At 46.2% G+C, this 17,409-nt stretch overlaps 11 protein-coding genes across 11 annotated transcripts; 6 read left to right on the plus strand and 5 right to left on the minus strand.

Moving 5' to 3' along the window:
• Positions 1 to 113: 113 nt before the first annotated feature.
• On the minus strand, positions 114 to 437 carry VTP21DRAFT_6641 (uncharacterized protein; the record flags this gene model as incomplete). Its single annotated transcript, XM_069397294.1, has 1 exon — positions 114 to 437. One exon carries the CDS (start codon positions 435 to 437, stop codon positions 114 to 116), a length of 324 nt encoding a protein of 107 aa, XP_069246791.1.
• A 178-nt stretch (positions 438 to 615) lies between these two features.
• On the minus strand, positions 616 to 1,434 carry VTP21DRAFT_6642 (uncharacterized protein; the record flags this gene model as incomplete). The annotated part of the gene is made up of 3 exons (XM_069397295.1): positions 616 to 887; positions 968 to 1,267; positions 1,332 to 1,434. 3 exons carry the CDS (start codon positions 1,432 to 1,434, stop codon positions 616 to 618), a joined length of 675 nt encoding a protein of 224 aa, XP_069246792.1.
• Positions 1,435 to 1,563: 129 nt separating this feature from the next.
• VTP21DRAFT_6643 (uncharacterized protein) lies at positions 1,564 to 2,192 on the plus strand (the record flags this gene model as incomplete). The annotated part of the gene is made up of 2 exons (XM_069397296.1): positions 1,564 to 1,808; positions 1,877 to 2,192. The coding sequence occupies 2 exons, from the start codon at positions 1,564 to 1,566 to the stop codon at positions 2,190 to 2,192; spliced, it is 561 nt and encodes a 186-aa protein (XP_069246793.1).
• Positions 2,193 to 2,619: 427 nt separating this feature from the next.
• On the minus strand, positions 2,620 to 3,389 carry VTP21DRAFT_6644 (uncharacterized protein; the record flags this gene model as incomplete). The annotated part of the gene is made up of 3 exons (XM_069397297.1): positions 2,620 to 3,149; positions 3,211 to 3,285; positions 3,347 to 3,389. 3 exons carry the CDS (start codon positions 3,387 to 3,389, stop codon positions 2,620 to 2,622), a joined length of 648 nt encoding a protein of 215 aa, XP_069246794.1.
• A 344-nt stretch (positions 3,390 to 3,733) lies between these two features.
• VTP21DRAFT_6645 (uncharacterized protein) lies at positions 3,734 to 4,407 on the plus strand (the record flags this gene model as incomplete). The annotated part of the gene is made up of 3 exons (XM_069397298.1): positions 3,734 to 4,058; positions 4,135 to 4,310; positions 4,384 to 4,407. The coding sequence occupies 3 exons, from the start codon at positions 3,734 to 3,736 to the stop codon at positions 4,405 to 4,407; spliced, it is 525 nt and encodes a 174-aa protein (XP_069246795.1).
• Positions 4,408 to 4,516: 109 nt separating this feature from the next.
• On the minus strand, positions 4,517 to 5,907 carry VTP21DRAFT_6646 (uncharacterized protein; the record flags this gene model as incomplete). Its single annotated transcript, XM_069397299.1, has 7 exons — positions 4,517 to 4,760; positions 4,835 to 4,977; positions 5,040 to 5,242; positions 5,325 to 5,451; positions 5,513 to 5,630; positions 5,698 to 5,799; positions 5,861 to 5,907. The coding sequence occupies 7 exons, from the start codon at positions 5,905 to 5,907 to the stop codon at positions 4,517 to 4,519; spliced, it is 984 nt and encodes a 327-aa protein (XP_069246796.1).
• Positions 5,908 to 6,283: 376 nt separating this feature from the next.
• Positions 6,284 to 7,010, minus strand: VTP21DRAFT_6647 (40S ribosomal protein eS24; the record flags this gene model as incomplete). Its single annotated transcript, XM_069397300.1, has 3 exons — positions 6,284 to 6,394; positions 6,464 to 6,742; positions 7,008 to 7,010. 3 exons carry the CDS (start codon positions 7,008 to 7,010, stop codon positions 6,284 to 6,286), a joined length of 393 nt encoding a protein of 130 aa, XP_069246797.1.
• A 587-nt stretch (positions 7,011 to 7,597) lies between these two features.
• On the plus strand, positions 7,598 to 8,908 carry VTP21DRAFT_6648 (uncharacterized protein; the record flags this gene model as incomplete). The annotated part of the gene is made up of 1 exon (XM_069397301.1): positions 7,598 to 8,908. One exon carries the CDS (start codon positions 7,598 to 7,600, stop codon positions 8,906 to 8,908), a length of 1,311 nt encoding a protein of 436 aa, XP_069246798.1.
• Positions 8,909 to 9,243: 335 nt separating this feature from the next.
• Positions 9,244 to 9,707, plus strand: VTP21DRAFT_6649 (uncharacterized protein; the record flags this gene model as incomplete). Its single annotated transcript, XM_069397302.1, has 2 exons — positions 9,244 to 9,515; positions 9,563 to 9,707. The coding sequence occupies 2 exons, from the start codon at positions 9,244 to 9,246 to the stop codon at positions 9,705 to 9,707; spliced, it is 417 nt and encodes a 138-aa protein (XP_069246799.1).
• Positions 9,708 to 10,262: 555 nt separating this feature from the next.
• Positions 10,263 to 11,439, plus strand: VTP21DRAFT_6650 (uncharacterized protein; the record flags this gene model as incomplete). Its single annotated transcript, XM_069397304.1, has 5 exons — positions 10,263 to 10,457; positions 10,517 to 10,618; positions 10,685 to 10,891; positions 10,953 to 11,301; positions 11,375 to 11,439. The coding sequence occupies 5 exons, from the start codon at positions 10,263 to 10,265 to the stop codon at positions 11,437 to 11,439; spliced, it is 918 nt and encodes a 305-aa protein (XP_069246800.1).
• A 173-nt stretch (positions 11,440 to 11,612) lies between these two features.
• VTP21DRAFT_6651 (uncharacterized protein) lies at positions 11,613 to 17,309 on the plus strand (the record flags this gene model as incomplete). Its single annotated transcript, XM_069397305.1, has 27 exons — positions 11,613 to 11,696; positions 11,771 to 11,870; positions 11,924 to 11,990; positions 12,045 to 12,123; positions 12,208 to 12,533; positions 12,595 to 12,664; positions 12,722 to 12,798; positions 12,867 to 12,966; positions 13,038 to 13,154; positions 13,221 to 13,299; positions 13,369 to 13,521; positions 13,588 to 13,664; positions 13,735 to 13,878; positions 13,934 to 14,076; positions 14,137 to 14,303; positions 14,360 to 14,484; positions 14,540 to 14,705; positions 14,766 to 14,923; positions 14,982 to 15,108; positions 15,182 to 15,348; positions 15,409 to 15,552; positions 15,616 to 15,798; positions 15,859 to 16,327; positions 16,400 to 16,587; positions 16,649 to 16,837; positions 16,903 to 16,998; positions 17,067 to 17,309. 27 exons carry the CDS (start codon positions 11,613 to 11,615, stop codon positions 17,307 to 17,309), a joined length of 4,038 nt encoding a protein of 1,345 aa, XP_069246801.1.
• Between the last annotated feature and the right edge of the window lie 100 nt (positions 17,310 to 17,409).

The raw sequence follows: 17,409 nt of genomic DNA on the forward strand, positions 1-17,409 counted from the left end.
GGGAAAGCGGGAGAGGAGGGGGAGGAGGAGAGGGAACGAGCGTAATAATGAAAAGAGGATCGTGAATGCTCGCGGGCTATTTTGCAAAATTGCAATTTTGGGCCACAAGGCAATTAATCGAGCCAAATTGGAGCCCCAGCCCCGCCGCGAATCGGAGCGGGCGGCGGGTGGGACAGCGCAATCAAGGCTCTCGGCCATGCTGCCCTGTGATCCTGATCGGGCGGCCTCATTTCCCCGGTGCAACCATCACCCGTTTCTCCACACATTGCACAGCTGAGGCCGGCTGCTAAGAGGCCGATTTGCATGGCTTGCGAGCGCAGGCTAATCAGGGCCGCGGACGCGGTGATGTAAGCGGCCCTCAACAGGCAAGCGGCCAGGTGCATCCACCACTCAGCGGCCAGGCAGGGGGAGGGGGGATCGGCCAATCGCACGCTCATTTTCCCTCAATCCCTTCCTAAAACGCCCTCTTTCATTTCCCGGCCACTCGATCCTAGCCCAAACCTGGTTCGATCCCGAGCCCTCTTGGCAGCCATGGAACCTTACGTCGGTGGCTACTTTCAGCTGAAAACCGACAAGGTTAAGGGCGGGTGCGCTGGGCCGCTTATCGCTTATCGCTTAGCGCGGGCAGGGGGGGGAGGGGAGGGGAGCGCGGGGCCGCGGGGCGGGCCCACCGGGCTCGCGTGAGGCCTGCATTCCCGGTGACAAATCCTCATTACCGGCCCCACACTCTGTGCTCCATAAGGCAGAGACGCGCATCCATGCCTTGCCTCTCCCCCTCGAACCCTTGCCAACTATGGCTTCCATTTCGCATAGCTCACACTTAGGCTTTGTGTGTGCATGCGAAACCGCGTTTGACTCGCCCACCCCATAGGGCTCGGGCGCGGCGTCTAGCCCGCGAGGCCGAGGGAAAACAGAGCTCGCGGTGCGAGGGCGGCCGCAACCCGGCTGGGGGGGGGGGGGCGCCTGCCCGTGATTGCAACCCCGCGAGGAGGACTGAGTGGCTTGCGCGTTGTTTGTTTGTACCGCTTGTGACCCGACGCAATGGCCGGCCGGGAAAGGCCTAGCTCTGGAATCCGCAGAATCGGACTGCTGCAGATCTGGGGGCAGTGCTTAGGCAGCCTGTGGGGCCCGGAGAAACACAGCCTGATAGCCGAGGGCAGGCCGGTGACGTCGACGGCAGCGTGGCAAATGCAGGTGGGATCTTTGGGAATTTTGTTCGTTTTGGGGGTGCGTCGAACCCCTTTCCGCTTTCGGGGCTGGAACTGCTCTTATAGGGGCGCAGGATCAAGGGAACAATGCAGGTGTGACGCCGTTTTGCAAATGCTCCGCACTCCGACTGAGTGGCTGTCCCTGTGTGGTGTCGACTAGGCTTGCAGTGTTGCGAGGGCTGCCCTGCTGGCGCAACACCAATCGCGGCCTGCGGATCCTTTTCATTTAAAAACCATCCTCCCGCCGCCTCTGGGTCTTTTCCCTCATTTCATTCGCGGCCCTTCTTTCCATCCCACAACGCCCCCCGTCGACACTTCTCCCACACCTTCTCCTCCCCAGCACTAACCCTTGACAATGAGCATGTTCATCACAAATTCCAGCGGGCGACGGGTGAGCCTCCTGAATGACGACGAGTCTCCATCCCCCCTCTCCTGCTTCTCATCCCATTCCCACTTCCTTCCTTACAAGCCCATCCCCGCACCATGCCTCGCATCCCCCCGTGACCATCCCTCCTCCTCCCCCCCCGCAAGCACGACAGCCCAAAGCGCAAGTACTTCTGCACGTATCCCGACTGCGGAAAGAGCTTCACCACAAGGTAGGTTCCCCATCATTTGCCTCTGCGCCTAACCCCCCCCACGCTCACCCATGCTTGCTTCTCCCTGACTAGTGGCCATCTGACCCGCCACAACCGTATCCACACCGGCGAGAAGAACTACGCCTGCCTCATGCCCGGCTGCTCGTCTCGTTTCTCCCGCAAGGACAACATGTGGCAGCACTACCGCACCCACTTCTCAAACAAGTCCCGGCAAAAGCGGAAGCTCAGCTCCTCCAGCGACGAGCAGGAGCCCGCCGACGGCGCCCGTCCGCCGCCGCCGCAGCAGCAGCAGCAGGAGTATCTCCTGCGACCGGTGCAGGTGCGCTTCGACCCCCTCTACGACGCCCTCAGCGTAAATACTAGCACGCGCCTTGTTTCGCACGGATAATGCTTCATAAACATTATACAGATATATTTATTGCTTGTGTACATATATATTTATACTATCTATTTGTGTCTATTTGTGTCTATGTCTCTGTTCTCTCTTATTGTACTATACTTTTTTTCCCCTTCTCCAATCTCCTCTCTCTCTCGGAGCTTCCTAAATTTCGTATCAAAGTCAGAATAAATCGAAAATTGCTATCGGAAGCGCTCGGGGTCACAAGGCGCTGTGGAACGGTGGGGGACACAGAACATTCTGAAGATCTTTTATTAACAATGAACAGTGGTGAAGGGGGACGGGAGAGGAGGGGAAATGGCATGGAGTGAGTGAGTTCCAAAAATAAAATAAGCGTTAAATGACAAGATAACATAGAGTCGCTATTGTGTAAGCTTGCGCATCACTATAAAATTCAAACACTGGGGGGGGAGGGCATTTACAGGTCGTCGTCTTCCTCAGGCAGAGGCTGCGCGGCTGCCTGCTCCATCTCCTGGTTGTACTGCTGCATCAGGTTGGCGTCCACCTCGACCTCGGGAGGCCGGAGAGCCGGCGAGGCAACAAACTCCAAGCCGGCGTTGCCCGTCAGCTTGCGCGCAAGCCACAGGAATGGCTTCTCGAAATTGTAGTTCGATTTGGCCGAAATGTCATAGTACTGCAGATTCTTCTTGCGATGGAACGTGATGGTCTTCGCCTTGACCTTGCGCTCCTTGATGTCCACCTTGTTGCCACACAGCACGATGGGGATGTTCTCGCACACGCGGACAAGATCGCGATGCCAGTTCGGCACATTCTTGTATGTGATGCGCGACGTGACATCGAACATGATAATCCCGCACTGACCTTGGATGTAGTAGCCGTCGCGCAGCCCGCCGAACTTCTCTTGCCCGGCCGTGTCCCACGTGTTGAAGCAGATTTGCCCGAAGTTGGTGTGGAAAGTAAGCGGATGGACCTCGACGCCAAGGGTCGCTAGAAAGGCGGACATGGGTTAGAATGAGGATCGCCTCCATCCGCTGAGGAGAGCACCTACCAATATACTTCTTTTCGAACTCGCCAGTCAAATGGCGCTTTACAAAGGTTGTCTTGCCCGTGCCCCCATCGCCCACTACCAGTAGAAGACGTTAGAATCTCGGATCACAGAGCCGTTTTGTTTCACGTTCACCTACCGAGTACTAGTTTGAAGGTGGGTACTTGATTTGCTTCGGCCATTTTTACGCGATGGTCCCCTAGAGGCAACAAGGAAATGGGCGGTTAGTGCGGTGCAAAATAGGGGCCGGATATCCATCACAAAGACACGGTGTCAAAGGCGCCGCCTGTCTTGGTTCGCACACGCGTCTCTATCTACTTACTATTCGTGGTTGGTGATGGATGGATGCAAGATAGATGCCTCGCAAATGGATGGGATCAAACCTGGGATCGGTCTCGCTGCCCTCCCTCCTAACCCCAATTCTGTCCGAGGATGATGTCATTTCTGAAAAATTTCTTATATCCATGAGCCCTATGCTCCAAGTATTGGGCCGAGAGCCAAATCGCCATCAGAATTGATTGACAGGATGGCAGTCAAAAAGCGTACACCAGGAAAATGGGACATCGACTTCACTAATCTGTCACGGACCCACCACCGCGATCCTTCTGGATTCCTGGCTCACCCATCCCATGGTAAGGGGAATTTGAAGCATCAATCCCACGAAGAGCCCACCGACCAGTCGAGCCTCAAGCTGAAAAAGGCTTGGGATGTCGCCCTTGCTCCTGCAAAGTCAATCCCCATGAACATGTTTATGCTCTGGATGAGTGGGAATGGCGTTCAGATTTTCAGCATGATCATCACATTTATGCTTTTTTTCCAGCCAATTAAGGCCATCATGAACATTCAGTCGAGTAAGATGGCTCTGTCACATCCTTGGTAGGCAACCTCTGACCTTGATATTAACTGGGCTGTGTTTGTTGATGATAGTGTTCGAGCGCTACGAGTCTAGCTCAAAATCCCAAGACTATTCCCTCCTGGCCCCCAAACTCGTGTTCATTGCATTGCAAATCGCCATGATGTGCCTTGGACTGTACAAGTGCTCTGCCATGGGGCTTTTACCCACGTCAACCTCGGATTGGTTGGCATTCATGCCCCCGAAGCATGTAAGCCTATTCAGCGTGGTTGATGCAGTCGCTATCTACGAGCTAATGTTGTGTGTTTTTCTCGCGTCTACAGATACTGGAATACTCGGCCATGTAGAAGATTGGTTTAATAATAAAGGATGCATATTTTTATTTGGAATTATCATACATAAATACTAGACCAAGTTCGGGGATATCCCTTGAAAACACGCGAACCCTACTGCTCATCACCTCTTCTCGAGCCTTAAGATCTCATCCACCGATTCTCTGAAGAGTCGTACGTTGTACTCAAACAAGCTTTGTTGAGTGGCATTTTCGCCCCGGATCAGGCACAAGAGGGCAAGGTGATGGCTAACTTCCCGCAGATAGAGGATCGTATTGTTCTGCAGTTTGATGACGGCATGGACCCCCCTGTTGGGATCCAGGCTCTCGGGACCCTTTTCCTCGGCGCGTTCCTCAGTCATGCCGAGCCTGTAGCGAGAAGGTTAAACGACCGTGAAGGGTCCCCCCCCCATCTCAGTGGGAGGGTGGAAAGAGTGGCATACCAGAATGTATGGATGATATCCATTATCACATCAATCATGTCACTGCAAATCCCATACGAGTGGAAATCAAACGGCGAACTGTCGGTGGCAATGTAAAGCTTGCTCTGCTGGTCGAAGAGATAGGCCTTCTCGACACTAGAGCTCTAAACGAGTCGGCCTGGTGAGGAATAAGATCAAACCGGGCGTCCATAAGCTCAGCCCTTACCAGACAAAACATGTTGAGTAGGCTCTCAAGAGAGGGGAGGTAAACAATGAGTTTTTGCACGACTTTGCTCAAGGCCTCATAGATCGAGTGATCGTAGATGCTAGTCAGGTGGAAATGGAGGCTCGGGAAGATCTCAGGGCCCTCTTCGCCCTCTTCGGCCATTACGTCGTTTCTAACGCGCCGCTCGATATCCTCCAGGGTCTCTAAAGATCCACCCATGATCAGCAAAGTGCTTGGAAAAGAGTGGGAGGGGGGGGGGGGGAGTTTGGCTCAGATGAAGCTCACCAATTTTGTTGTCCTCAGGGAGAAGGTCCACCTTATGGATGAAGACTTCAAAATGGAGGTTAGGGTTGACGCGATACGCGCGCCTGACCAGATCTTCCAATCGTTGTAGGGCCTCTGAATACTCCGTCTAGAATCCAAGTATCCAAAATTAGTATGAGCCGCTTTGGAAAGCGAGTCCGAGCCCCTACCAGTGCGTCGATGACGAAAATAAGCGCGCCGGCACAGGACAACGTAGTTTCAAGCGATGAGTCCGATAGGTCATTCTGGCTCGAGACATCCCATAGCTGAAAATCTAAAAATGAGCGTCTGAAGAGGTGGGAAAAGGAGACATGATTAGAGGGGGACCAAGCTCGCAAAAGACCAGGTTTCTTACACAATATCTTCTTTGACAGTGCGCGGCGTGCTCGGTAAGCGAATGGTATCGCCTGGTGGTAAGTTGTGAAAGACTACCTTTCGAATGCTTGTTTTGCCGCTCCTAGGTGTTCATGAATGAAAGCAAGGGGGATGAAGGTTGGGTTGAACCGTGCTTCCCTTACCTTCTCATGCCCACCAGCAGTATACGGACGGGTGTTCTCGCGTCCATACCTAAACGTATAATTATACCAAAGCTCAACAATCCAGGTGAAGCAACTAGGGCCGCAATGGGCTATAAAGTTTGCATAATACAATCGCTAATAGAATAGCCGGATACTATCAGTGGAAAAACAGGATCAAAATGCCCTCGAGCATGGCCACCAATGACTAATGGTGACTTTCTCAAGAACAAAAATTTTTTTTTGGGAGAGGGATTTTTCGTGGCATGGTGGCGACAACGGGAAATATTTAGAGTTTTAGGGGCTTGTATTTTACAAGAGCGTCTGCAACGAGGAGCAGCAGTTTACAGTAGGAGCTGGAGAGAGAGAGGATTTATTGAGAACACCAGCGTTAGACAAATAACCAAACGAACAAGATCATTCTATCTATTCCTTCTTGGAGCTGGCAGCCTTCTTGGTGCCGCGGAACTTCTTGGCACGGTTCTTGCGCTCCTTGCGCTGCTTGCGAGCAATCTTGTTCGTCTCGGCAAGGCCGTGCTATTGGGTTAAATAGAGAGGGTGAATAGGGGAGCATGGACGAGCCATTACCAATATCGGGATGCTTACTCTGACAAGGCGGTGCTTGGGCTCGAATTTCTTCGCCGACTCAAGCGAATCGTAGATGAGGGCGAAGCCAGTCGACTTGCCTCCACCAAAGTGGGTACGGAATCCAAAGCAAAACACATTCTCCTTGTCAGTCTTGTACATCTTGGCGAGCTTATCGCGCACCTCATCTTTGCTCAGATTGGCACGGGAGGGATGCAACACATCGACGACCATCTGCTTACGTTGCAGAAGGCGGTTGGTGAGGAATTTGCGGGTGCGGATAGTGGCAGTTGCTTCGGACTAGAGTATACAAATAATAGAGATCAGCCATCAGCAAAAAGCAATTGGGGATGGAATGCCGGGCCTTGGGTGCCATCGCGGATCAGAAACAATGAAAAGAATGGAAAAGTGCCAGGTATATTCAGCAATGTCGATTCGGATCCAACTCCCATCGCATGAATATACCCCATCCGCCCTTCCACCACCTTTCATCATTCAATCCATCCATCACCCCAGCAATCCATCCCACTCCTTGTTTCTCAACCCTCTATGAGAGAATGCTCACCATCTTTGACGTTCCGTGTTTCGTTTCGAAGAGGAGGAAAAACGGATTAGCGGGGAGGATGAACCCTCTTCAATAACTCTGAGGGCTAAGCCACAAATTGGCTGCGCCCTACGGTCTCTGTGAAAATGAGAGGGAGTCGAGAATGGAAATACTTTACAATTATTATGTAAGTGAAAGGATAAAGGATGTGGGAGTGTTTAAGGGAGGGCAGCTTTTCTTTGCTAGGAAAAGCACCTTTCTCTCTTATGTAAAGATGTTACAAAAGTATTTCTACTTTTGGACTCCTCTATAATAATATAATAAAATATAATAAAAGAACAAAGAAAAAGAAGTAAGGATCAGAAACCAAATAGCAGAGACTATTTAAAATGATCAAACAATCGAATGATAAAATAATGTTATACAAAAGGGTAATTCTATTTGTACCCGGGTATAACTATTAATTACTACTAAGTTGGTTAATTATTGTGTTTTATTTAACAGCAAGTCACACTTTTACTTTTATTACTCACGCGTAAAATTAAAATTCTATTATTTTCAAGCTGAGCGTAGCCTTTATAATTTAAATCTTTCCATTCTCCTTTGTTAAAATGACTATCATCTCCATTTCTGATCTCAAATCCCGTGTGTTCAAAGATCGAGACGAAATAACTGAATGGATGAACGATTATGCAGTTAGCATTGGGTTTGAATGGAGGGTAGAGCGCTCAGATCTTACTACCGGATTCCTCACTGCTCTAACTATTTCATGTTCACGATCAGGCCAACACGGTTCGAATAACGAAATACCTATGAGAAATGTATCAACAGTAAAATGCGATTGTCCTTTCATATTGCGATTTCGATTTTCAAAAGCCGTAAATGCTTATCGCGTTACCTCTGGTAATATCGAGCATAATCATCCTTTGGAGCCCGTGGATATCCGTTTTGCTCGCAGATTTCGTAGACCCGACCCTGAAACAGTTCAGTTTGCTCAGAACGTTGTTCAATTTGGAGGTAGTATTTCTCTCGCAACTCGGCTTGTTCGTAGCCAGATTGAATCCATTCAGGCTAAGGATATCCATAATGCTTTAGCGACAATTACTAAAAGAGAAAAGGGTGAGCTGTCCGAAATTGCTGTCTTGTTGACCAAGCTTGAGAATACAACCGAATATACCGTCAAATACGTATTGGAAAATGGCAAGCTGCAAAACATATTTTGGGAGCGTAACTCGCATGTTTCACTTGCGGACAAGTGTCCTGAGGTTGTGATTGCTGATAGTACCTGTCGCACCAACCACTTCAACCTTCCTTGCTTGGTTTTAGTCGGTGTGGATGAAAATATCAAAACGTTTTTGATGGGAATTGCGCCACTAAAACGCGAATCTACCCATGCATTTATGTGGGCGCTCCAGCAACTTATATCTTGTTTGAAAAGAGGATCAACTGAGAGTATACGAACAGTGATTAGCGATTCCGACCCAGCATTCATAAGTGCTGTCCGTAATGTTATCCCACATGCTCAGCACCAGCTTTGTTCATGGCATATAACAAAGGATATACAAGTGCATTTGAACCGGAAGGTTGAGAACTACAAAGACTTTGCAAAAGAGCTTACTAAGCTGTTTAGCTCACAGACACCAGACGAATTCGACAAGCATTACAATGAGATAATCAAAGCATACCACAATACAGCAGATTATCTACAACATTGGTATAATCGTCGTGAAATGTGGGCAGAGGCATTTGTCTCGGATCACACTAATCTTGGCTTGCGTTCGACTCAGCGTGTAGAAGGGCAACATGCAGTTCTCAAGCGTTTCACCACCACTCAGGTCAGTCTTAGCAAACTCTTCGACTCTTTCGACATACTTTTTAATGAGCAGGAAAAAGCATCGATCTTTTTGTCTTTATCAAGCTAGAAATCGACGCAAGCTTTATCCCTCACATCCATTCGGCAACTTGGAAGATAAAATCTCTGAATTCGCGATGGAAAAACTTATTGAACAATATCACCGTATAGAGGATTTTGATCTTGTCGAAAAAGATGGGTTATATTTGATCAGCGGCAAAGATAGTTATTATATCATTATAGCAGGCAGGAGAAGATAGTAATTAACCACCTTGTTTTAATATAGAAAAATACTATCCAATATCGCACAGCAGTCATATATCAGTCTGCGGTTGCAGCTCGGTAAAGCAACATCTTCTCCCGTGTGTCCACCTCTTTTCCTTTCGTAAAAAGCAAGGCAAGGATATGATCTATGAATCGGAGATAGCACAGCGTTGGCTCACAACACCGCACAGATCCACCATATTGGAAAGCACTGAGCCGTCAAATTTTGAGCAGCAATCCTCTAAATCTCTGGAATCTTGGGAAATTGCTAAAATGGGATTTCCAAAATGTGTGGCCGACGATGTGTTGTTCACCTTGGTTACCCGTGCTATATCAACTGCTCAACAGCTTGTTCAACATCATCCTGTTGAAAGGGCTAAACAAGAACTTCATTTATTGCTCGTTCGGAGCCGGTAATTAATACGGCTGGGCTATATGGTTCTCCGGGGCCGATTGCTAGCATAGCCGACCCACAAGAAGTCGTGGCACAAGGTAGACCTAAATCCAATAAACGCACGAAGTCTCAGCATGAGGTAAAGATGCGTCTTTGTCGTGGGTGTAAGCAGACTGGTCATGACCTACGTAACTGTCCTAGTCGGAATTAATATGTGTAAATATAATATTATTGATAATAAATGAATAAAAGTAAGAAATGTGGCAGATGTGATTGATACACATCATTTACTACTAAGTTCAATTTTTGGTTGATTTACTGAGAGTTAATAACATATAGCGTGTGGCTTTGAATTTGACGAGTAATTATTCAAGAAAATTAATTAACCAACTTAGTAGTAATTTACCAACTTAGCGGTAATTAATAGTTATACCCGGGCACAAATAGAATTACCCTATACAAAATAACAATTAATAAAATTAGTATCACGATCTTATGGCTTAGACCTTAATAGCGTCGTGATGGTAAAATTAACATCATGACAAAAGACCTGTTCCCTCACGTAATCTAGTAATAGCTCCAAAAAATTATAAAAATGCGGGATAAAAATTTTATATTGGGTAAAAAATTAATTTCTTTTTTTGCAAATTTCCCCTCAATTCCCTTTATCCTCCTCCCCTGGAGTCTCTAATTTAATTATTCCACCTTTATCTCTCTCTCGTTAATTTGTATGTACCATTTTTTTTTTAAATAGACCTCCCTCCTTATGCTCGTGTGTATTTTCGTATTGTTGTTGAATTTTGCCGCTCTCGCTCTTTCGGCTGAGAACCCAGCTACCCTGCGCTCACTCTCCTCCGTGCCCTCCTCCTACTACAAACACCTAGTTGTTTTTGGGGATAGCTATTCAGACAACGGGCACCCTCGCAATAAGAGCTATTGGGTTCCACCTCCCCCCTATCTGGTGAGTAGCGTATTAGATGCATATTCGTAGAGGATGAATGTTCAATTGTCTTGATTTAGGGCGGGAGAACATCTAATGGTTATATGTGGAATGAATATCTTGCTAAACATTTCGGCGCTAATCTCCACAATTATGCCTACTCGGGGGCAACCGCGGATAATGTCAGTCACGATAATCTACTAAGAGGAATGATCCATTTATGTGCTAATTCTTACCTCCTGGTTTAGAGTATTGTGTTTCGCCCAGTACCCAGCGTGAATCAGCAATTAGATCTTTACTATACTGACTGTGCTAAAAATGGGAAGATAACCTTGGATCCGGCCAAGACCCTCCATGCTATTTGGATAGGTGTCAACGATCTTTTTGACATCTTTTTCAATAAGCTCAATGCGGAGAAGTACGAGCAGAGCACTAAAGCAATAGGAAAATCCTTGGTAAGCATTTCATTTTTGGCCTCTCAACACACCCTCCCTTAACCAACAAAACATGGCTTAGAAAAATCTTTATGAGCATGGTGCACGTCAGTTTTTGCTCCTCAATATCCCTCCGATAGAGCACATGCCTGTGGTCTCTGAGAAAACCGATGGGGATCCGAAAGAGATAGCCGAGTTCCGTGAACGCGTTCAGGAGTACAATGAGATGCTAGAGCGTGCTCTTCTCGAATTTCTTGCAAAAACGGATGGCGACGCGCATCTCGTCCTGTTTGACTCATTTATCATGTTCGATAAAATAATCAACCGTCCTCCCCCTGATTTCTGCGACGTAGAACATGCATGCTACTACCGTGGGGTTGTATGCAGTAAACCAAACTGCTATTTGTGGTGGGACACCTGGCATCCTACAAGTAAGTGCTTCATTTTCCAAGGGAATTTATGAAAGTTACAACAGCGCTATATACATCTCTCTTCGCATTTTAGCCTACATGCATGGTCGCATTGCAGATGCGATTTTTCGTGGGTGGAAGCTTATTTCTCAGCCTTGAACATAAGCTGCACGATCTCCTAGTGTCCCCTGTGTTCCTTCAATCCTTATTTTTTGGACTTTTATTTTTCGTTATGTACCGTGTTATATAATATATTATGCTGCGCCCCTTTAATTTAATTTATCCTAGAGGGAATCCCTAAACGCGTCGTTGTCCTATTACCTCTCGATGTTATGGCCGAAATCATTTTGAAATTGGCAGCAGAGGAAGACTGGAAATCTTTGCGCTCTGCTCTCAATGATCAAACCGCAGATGAGGTGACTTTATCATGGCGCGATCTTTGATGAAGTAAAACTCAAAATTCAAGAATATCCCATTGCCGTTACTCTAGGTTGCCGCGCTTTTCATGCAGAGACTGGGAAAAGAGGAAAATTCTTATGAACCCCATGATAGCGCGAACATATTGGGTCTTCTTCGCGCAATATATAAAGGTACTTGTGTTGAGTAGTTGGATCGATCCATTGCTTATCGCGCTTTCCCCTAGGATCCCCTTTAGGTGACCCTCGAGGACTGGAAAGACGGGACCTGATCATGAGAGGAATTATGGAATGGTATACTTCCATATATACAGAATCGGCCATATTTTTCTTACCATTTATTTCTAGGCTGGTAGCCAAGGCTGAAAATATGTCTTCCAGTGCTGATAAAATGGCTACGGATCTTACAAACTATCTTAATAACGCTGTATGCTCATATGTTATACCGCTTTAAAATTTTATCGGAACCTTGGCTGATACAAAGTTTATTCTCTTTTTTTCCAATGGCTAGGCAGATGAATTACCTGTCAATAGCCTGATCGAGGCGGTCAATTTTATCTGCGAAACCCTTCAAAGGGGCGACCTGGTGCATGCAAAGCTCTTTGACTTCCTTCCGAAATTGGTCGTTTTAATTTTGGGCCGTAAACTTATTGTTATCGATGATACGGCAAAGGGGAATACCGAGCAACTGACTGGCGAAGCCTATGCCAACTTCATAATTAGCAGAATATGCACCGCAAAGTGGCCTCCGACGTTGGTTGTAACCTTGGCAAACATATTCCGGGAAATCCCACTGACAGACGATCAAACTAGAATGGTAGTTGAGAAGGTGATCAAGTAAGTATTGAGAATCTTCGAGTGTCCATTCCAAATTTTCGACATACGAGTTCCTCTGTAGAAGCCTAAGTGTGGTCGATGTGAATGAAATCCCGCCGCTTGTATACCAACTGTTTCTGCTATCGCAAAAGGTAAGTCATATAACCAAGCTCTACGGCACTAGCTTACAAATTTTTTGATTACTTCAGGGCTATAAGCATTTGATCATCAAAGGAGTCATATCCTATTTCGATGAATTGGATCAGCTCTTCAACGATAAAGAGACGTAAGAGTATCGCTTTTCTCTCGACTCATAAGAATGAAATTATTGATTTTGTCGTGCAAACGAATTAGGGCGATTGTATCTCAAGGCCGTCGAATCTCTTTCTCACAGCTCTGCCACATGGAGGGTACAGCCATATTACATCTAAGCTTCGCTGTGAAACAGGACCAGGTGAGCTCGAAGCATTATTTAGGGTGTTCTCTTGGTAGCCGCTAATTTACTCTTTACCCAACTTTATCTAGGCTTTGGGAGCAGATTATATCAAATTTATGAAAGCTGGGGGACGAGACTCTCGCATCACTCCCTTTAATGTGGCGTGCTTACTCTCCATAGCTCGAATTCACCGATTTGAAAGCACGGTATTTTAATAAATTCGCAGGGATTCGCGGCTCTTCTAATAACACTGTTGTATCACTCCTCTCCAGATAATGGATTTCCTCAAGGGCTCAGTCGTTAATGCGTTCAAAGATCAAGAACGACTAGAAAAGTCCCAATGGATAGCAGGTTATATTATGGTTATAATTCAACTCCAACATTATTTTAATATCTTGCCTTCACCATTGAACTAAACAGAACTCTCTGGTTTCAAGCCGGTGCAAATCTGGCCCATCTTTCACAACGTCATTCGGCGGACGGTTTTTGGCTGGGATCAAACAATACAGAGCTTAGTTCGGCTAGGATTTTTGGTGATAGATTATGCGGCTGCCGCAGACAGATGGGGAAAATGTAACAGAGTGCTTCCTTTGAGGGAGTCTAAGGGTACTGATGGGCACTAATACATTCTGCTTGAAGTTCGAAAGGGTCCTCCAGTTACACCTAATGAGCATACTTGTGTCATTGGCGTGCGCATTTTATTAGAAACTTTCAAGGTATGTCCTCTCGATTGGTGCCTTATAGAGGGATCAAATTTATTGTATTAATTATACTTGTTGCTTATAGCTCCATAGCTCTGTTCGGATGGAGGTGCTTGATCAATGCATAGCTAGAATTATGACCAAATCCAACAGCGCATATTACTTTGTCGAGCTTTTATCCTCGCTAACCAAGGATTGTCCACAGTTGCTCTTAGAATATCTCCCTCGAGTACGATAAACACCTGTCTGCACCTTGCTTGATTCTCACGAATGATTGTTTTTAGATCCGAGAAACATTGGACTATCTCTGTTTTATGTCCCTTCCTATCGCGGAGCACCTTATGAAAGCGGTGCAGCCCCTAATATATCTGAGCGCATCTCTTCGTGATGGGTTGCTACTAGTGCTTCGTAAAGGAATGTTTTCCAAGTAAGCACTGTTAATTTATAAACCAATCTGTGGAGCACAAAGCTTAACCTAGGGTTTTAGGGAGCTCGATGGCCGCCTCATTGCCCTTAGCGGATTCCTTGAGATGCTTAGACCACCTCAGTATATGAAAGATGCTGCCGAACGGCCCTCAACCTCCACCCAATTAAATCAAGACCTGGATGCAACAACTCAACATGATATAGAGGCACTGTGGATAGAGATTTTGGGTAGATATCTGTATTATTTGGTGCAATTTGAGCAGCATAGTAAGGTTGATTAATAGGCATGCTTCGACGGTGTTTCAGTCAACAGTCTGAAGTGCGTGTCATGCTTTATCGCGGTCTGGATCGTTTGATAGACATCAATCCTGAGTTGAATATCATGATATTTGAGATCCTTTACCAACAAGTTAGACCTAGCTATATACTTACTTAACATGGCTAATACTAATTAGCTACATTAGTTCCAGAAATTCTACGTGCAAGATCTTAATATATCCACGCCATTCCGTTTTGAAGAGTGCGTCAATAGCGACACAGCTGGAGGAGTGCCCAAAATGACTGAACCTATTCACCATCTTCTCTCCTGTCTTTGCAAAACAGTTCGCAGTTTGTCTACACACGATCTAGGTAGATAGACTCTAATATCCTCACCAATATGCATGTAGATATTAACTTGTAGATGTCTAGATGTGCGGCACCTTGCTGAATGCCGCAGTTTACTTGTTACTCTAGCCCAGAGGTTTGTTCGAGCAGACGTTGAGGACTATGAGCTCGATAAATCCGCCGAGTTTAATGCAGGAATTCGAAACAACATCTATGCAGACATGCTCCTAGGATGTTATGAAGTAATGGTGAAATTATGAAATGGTTCGGAGCTGCTTCTTATTTCTATTGAGCACTTAGGTCATGATGGAGCATATATCGGTGGCAGAAGAAGAGGGTGTGAATGTGCCGGAAATCATTGGCAAGCTCATGAAGCGATACAAAACTCTTATCGAAGTTATCAAGGAAAAGACGCATCAATCTCGAAGTAACCAATATCATTAACTCTTAAAAAATGATGGCCACCGCCTATTTTTGTTTTCATTTTTATTTTTATTTAGCTCGGAGGCAGTATGGCAGTGCGTCAGATATATCGATACTTCATCTCCGTGATACTGCCAAAATTTGTCATTCCGTTTTCACGGAATCCAAGTCAAGAGATTCTCTGGGCTCTAACGTGGACTACGTTCGATACTTGACATCTATATCGTTGACCCAGTTGAGCGAAGTAGGTGCAATGTTGTGGGTTTCCAGCGTTCTATCTCATATATCTCTTGTCAACCCGTAGCTTATACACCATCTGGATGAGCCAAGTATGGACCTCTATGAGAGCTCCCTGCAACTTGCGCACATCTATGCAATCGAGTTTATCGGCAAAAACCATCTAGATGATCTGATACACCAGCAGGCAAACGACAAGAAAAAGGACAAGGTAACCCGCATTTTCTTTTTTCTGACACCGGTGAACCAAGCTCTAAGAAACTATTATCGATAGAATAAATCGATATTATCTGGCTTCATCGACTGCTTTACTGTAGCGCTCCAGGCCGTGATCACCAATTGGGAGGGGAGGCTGTGCGACTTCCTTACAAGAACATTGCCAAAAGATCCAAATGAAGAAAGCGATGACGGTGAAGACCTATGCGGGCGGATAGGAGCCCACCTGAACGCATACCAGGTACATTTACAAAGTTTATACAGCCTCATGCTAAGGCTAATCAATCTTTATCTCATATAGCAACTCGTTATTCAGTACATAAGCGATAAAATCCCTCTTCATCGCGAGGCAATTGGAATAGTACGCGCAATGCAACATCTCTATAATATACTCTATCGCCAATATGGTGAGAGTAACGCACAGGCCAAGAGATTTACACAGTGGCTCGTACTGCTCTGCAAGGAACATACCATTGACGAACAGTCGCTCATTAAGGCCTTACTCTCGCTTCTTCTCACCATTAGCAAAAATAACTCGAATTATGATTGCATTAATGAGATAGCCCTCGATGTACTTGCGCTTCTCGGCGATGTACAGTCGCCCATAATGGATGATATGGAAGAGGAAGAGCCCGAGACCGAGTTCAGTATCGTCACGTTGCGAACTGCTTTGCCAATGGCTGCCCAACTCTTAGTATTTTTGGAGGAAAACTACGAGGAGTTGGAGTGGTGTTGCAATTATCTTAGGATCTCTTTACAGGCTATACTAAGTAGGTGAAATTTTGGGTATCTTTGCTCGTCGCGTGGCGGGAGGTGTGCTTAATATTTTATTCGTATTCTAGAGGATAACCCCAGCAATAATATCCCCTCTGAAATTGAGGGCTTCTCTGCTGAAATTTGTCGACGCCTGCGAGCATTGATGCTGATTCATGTCACCCTGGAACGCACTAATTTGCAAGGAATGGCCGCAGAGAATGTAATTCGTTCATTAAGATCAACACACAAAGCATTGCACGCATTGGTAAAATTTGTAAGGTCTAATCAATCTTCAGGTGATAATGTGGGATGCTAACGTTGAATATGCACGATAGAAACTATTAGAGGGGAAAAAATTTGAGCAGCAGGAATTTGCCGATGTCATTGCACTTGCTGGAGGAGACTTGTCTAAGCACATGTATGAGGCTATGGGAGTGTATGGGCAGCGGAATGAGGAGGGTCTCGCTGGTGGAGGGAAAAAGTCGGGGAAAAAAGGAGGATCTGGGGCGAATTTAAAGCTGAAGGTAAACACGGCTAAAGCTCATTAAATATAATATAAGAAGGCTAAGGGTTTTTTTTTATTATATAGGCGAAGGCTAAACGGGAGGGGAAATTGTATCCGGATTTAGTATTTCGTGTGGAGATGTTCGAGAAAAGTCTGATTGATCTTTCGAAGAAAACAGGGGTAGGGCCTCATCTTTGCGTTTGCGGTCCCGACGAGGGAAATGTCTAACCACCTCTCGGTAATACTAGGTGAATTATATGAAATATCTGAAGCGTTCGACAGCACGAGACTTCAGGATATTGACCGAGCATCTCGTCAATGAAGATAAAGAGGGGGAGGAAGATGCGGAAGAAGGAGAGACACAGAATGCAAAGAGAAGAGCGCAAACTCGGGCGGAGTCAGAGCCTGGTGATTATGAGCAGGAGGAGGAGGAGGATGGAGAGGAAGAAGGTGAGAGTCTTATTCGAAGAAAGCGAACACGCCAAATGTAAAACTTTCTGTATAAAGAAGAGCTTTTCCATCTTTCCACCTGAAAAACTGCCAATATATGAAACATCTAGTTTATCTACTGTATGTCGGTTGATAGCAACA

This window comes from Calcarisporiella thermophila, assembly GCF_041956535.1.
Source record: "Calcarisporiella thermophila strain CBS 279.70 unplaced genomic scaffold VTP21scaffold_28, whole genome shotgun sequence".
In the NCBI taxonomy this organism is placed as follows: Eukaryota; Fungi; Calcarisporiellomycota; class Calcarisporiellomycetes; order Calcarisporiellales; family Calcarisporiellaceae; genus Calcarisporiella; species Calcarisporiella thermophila.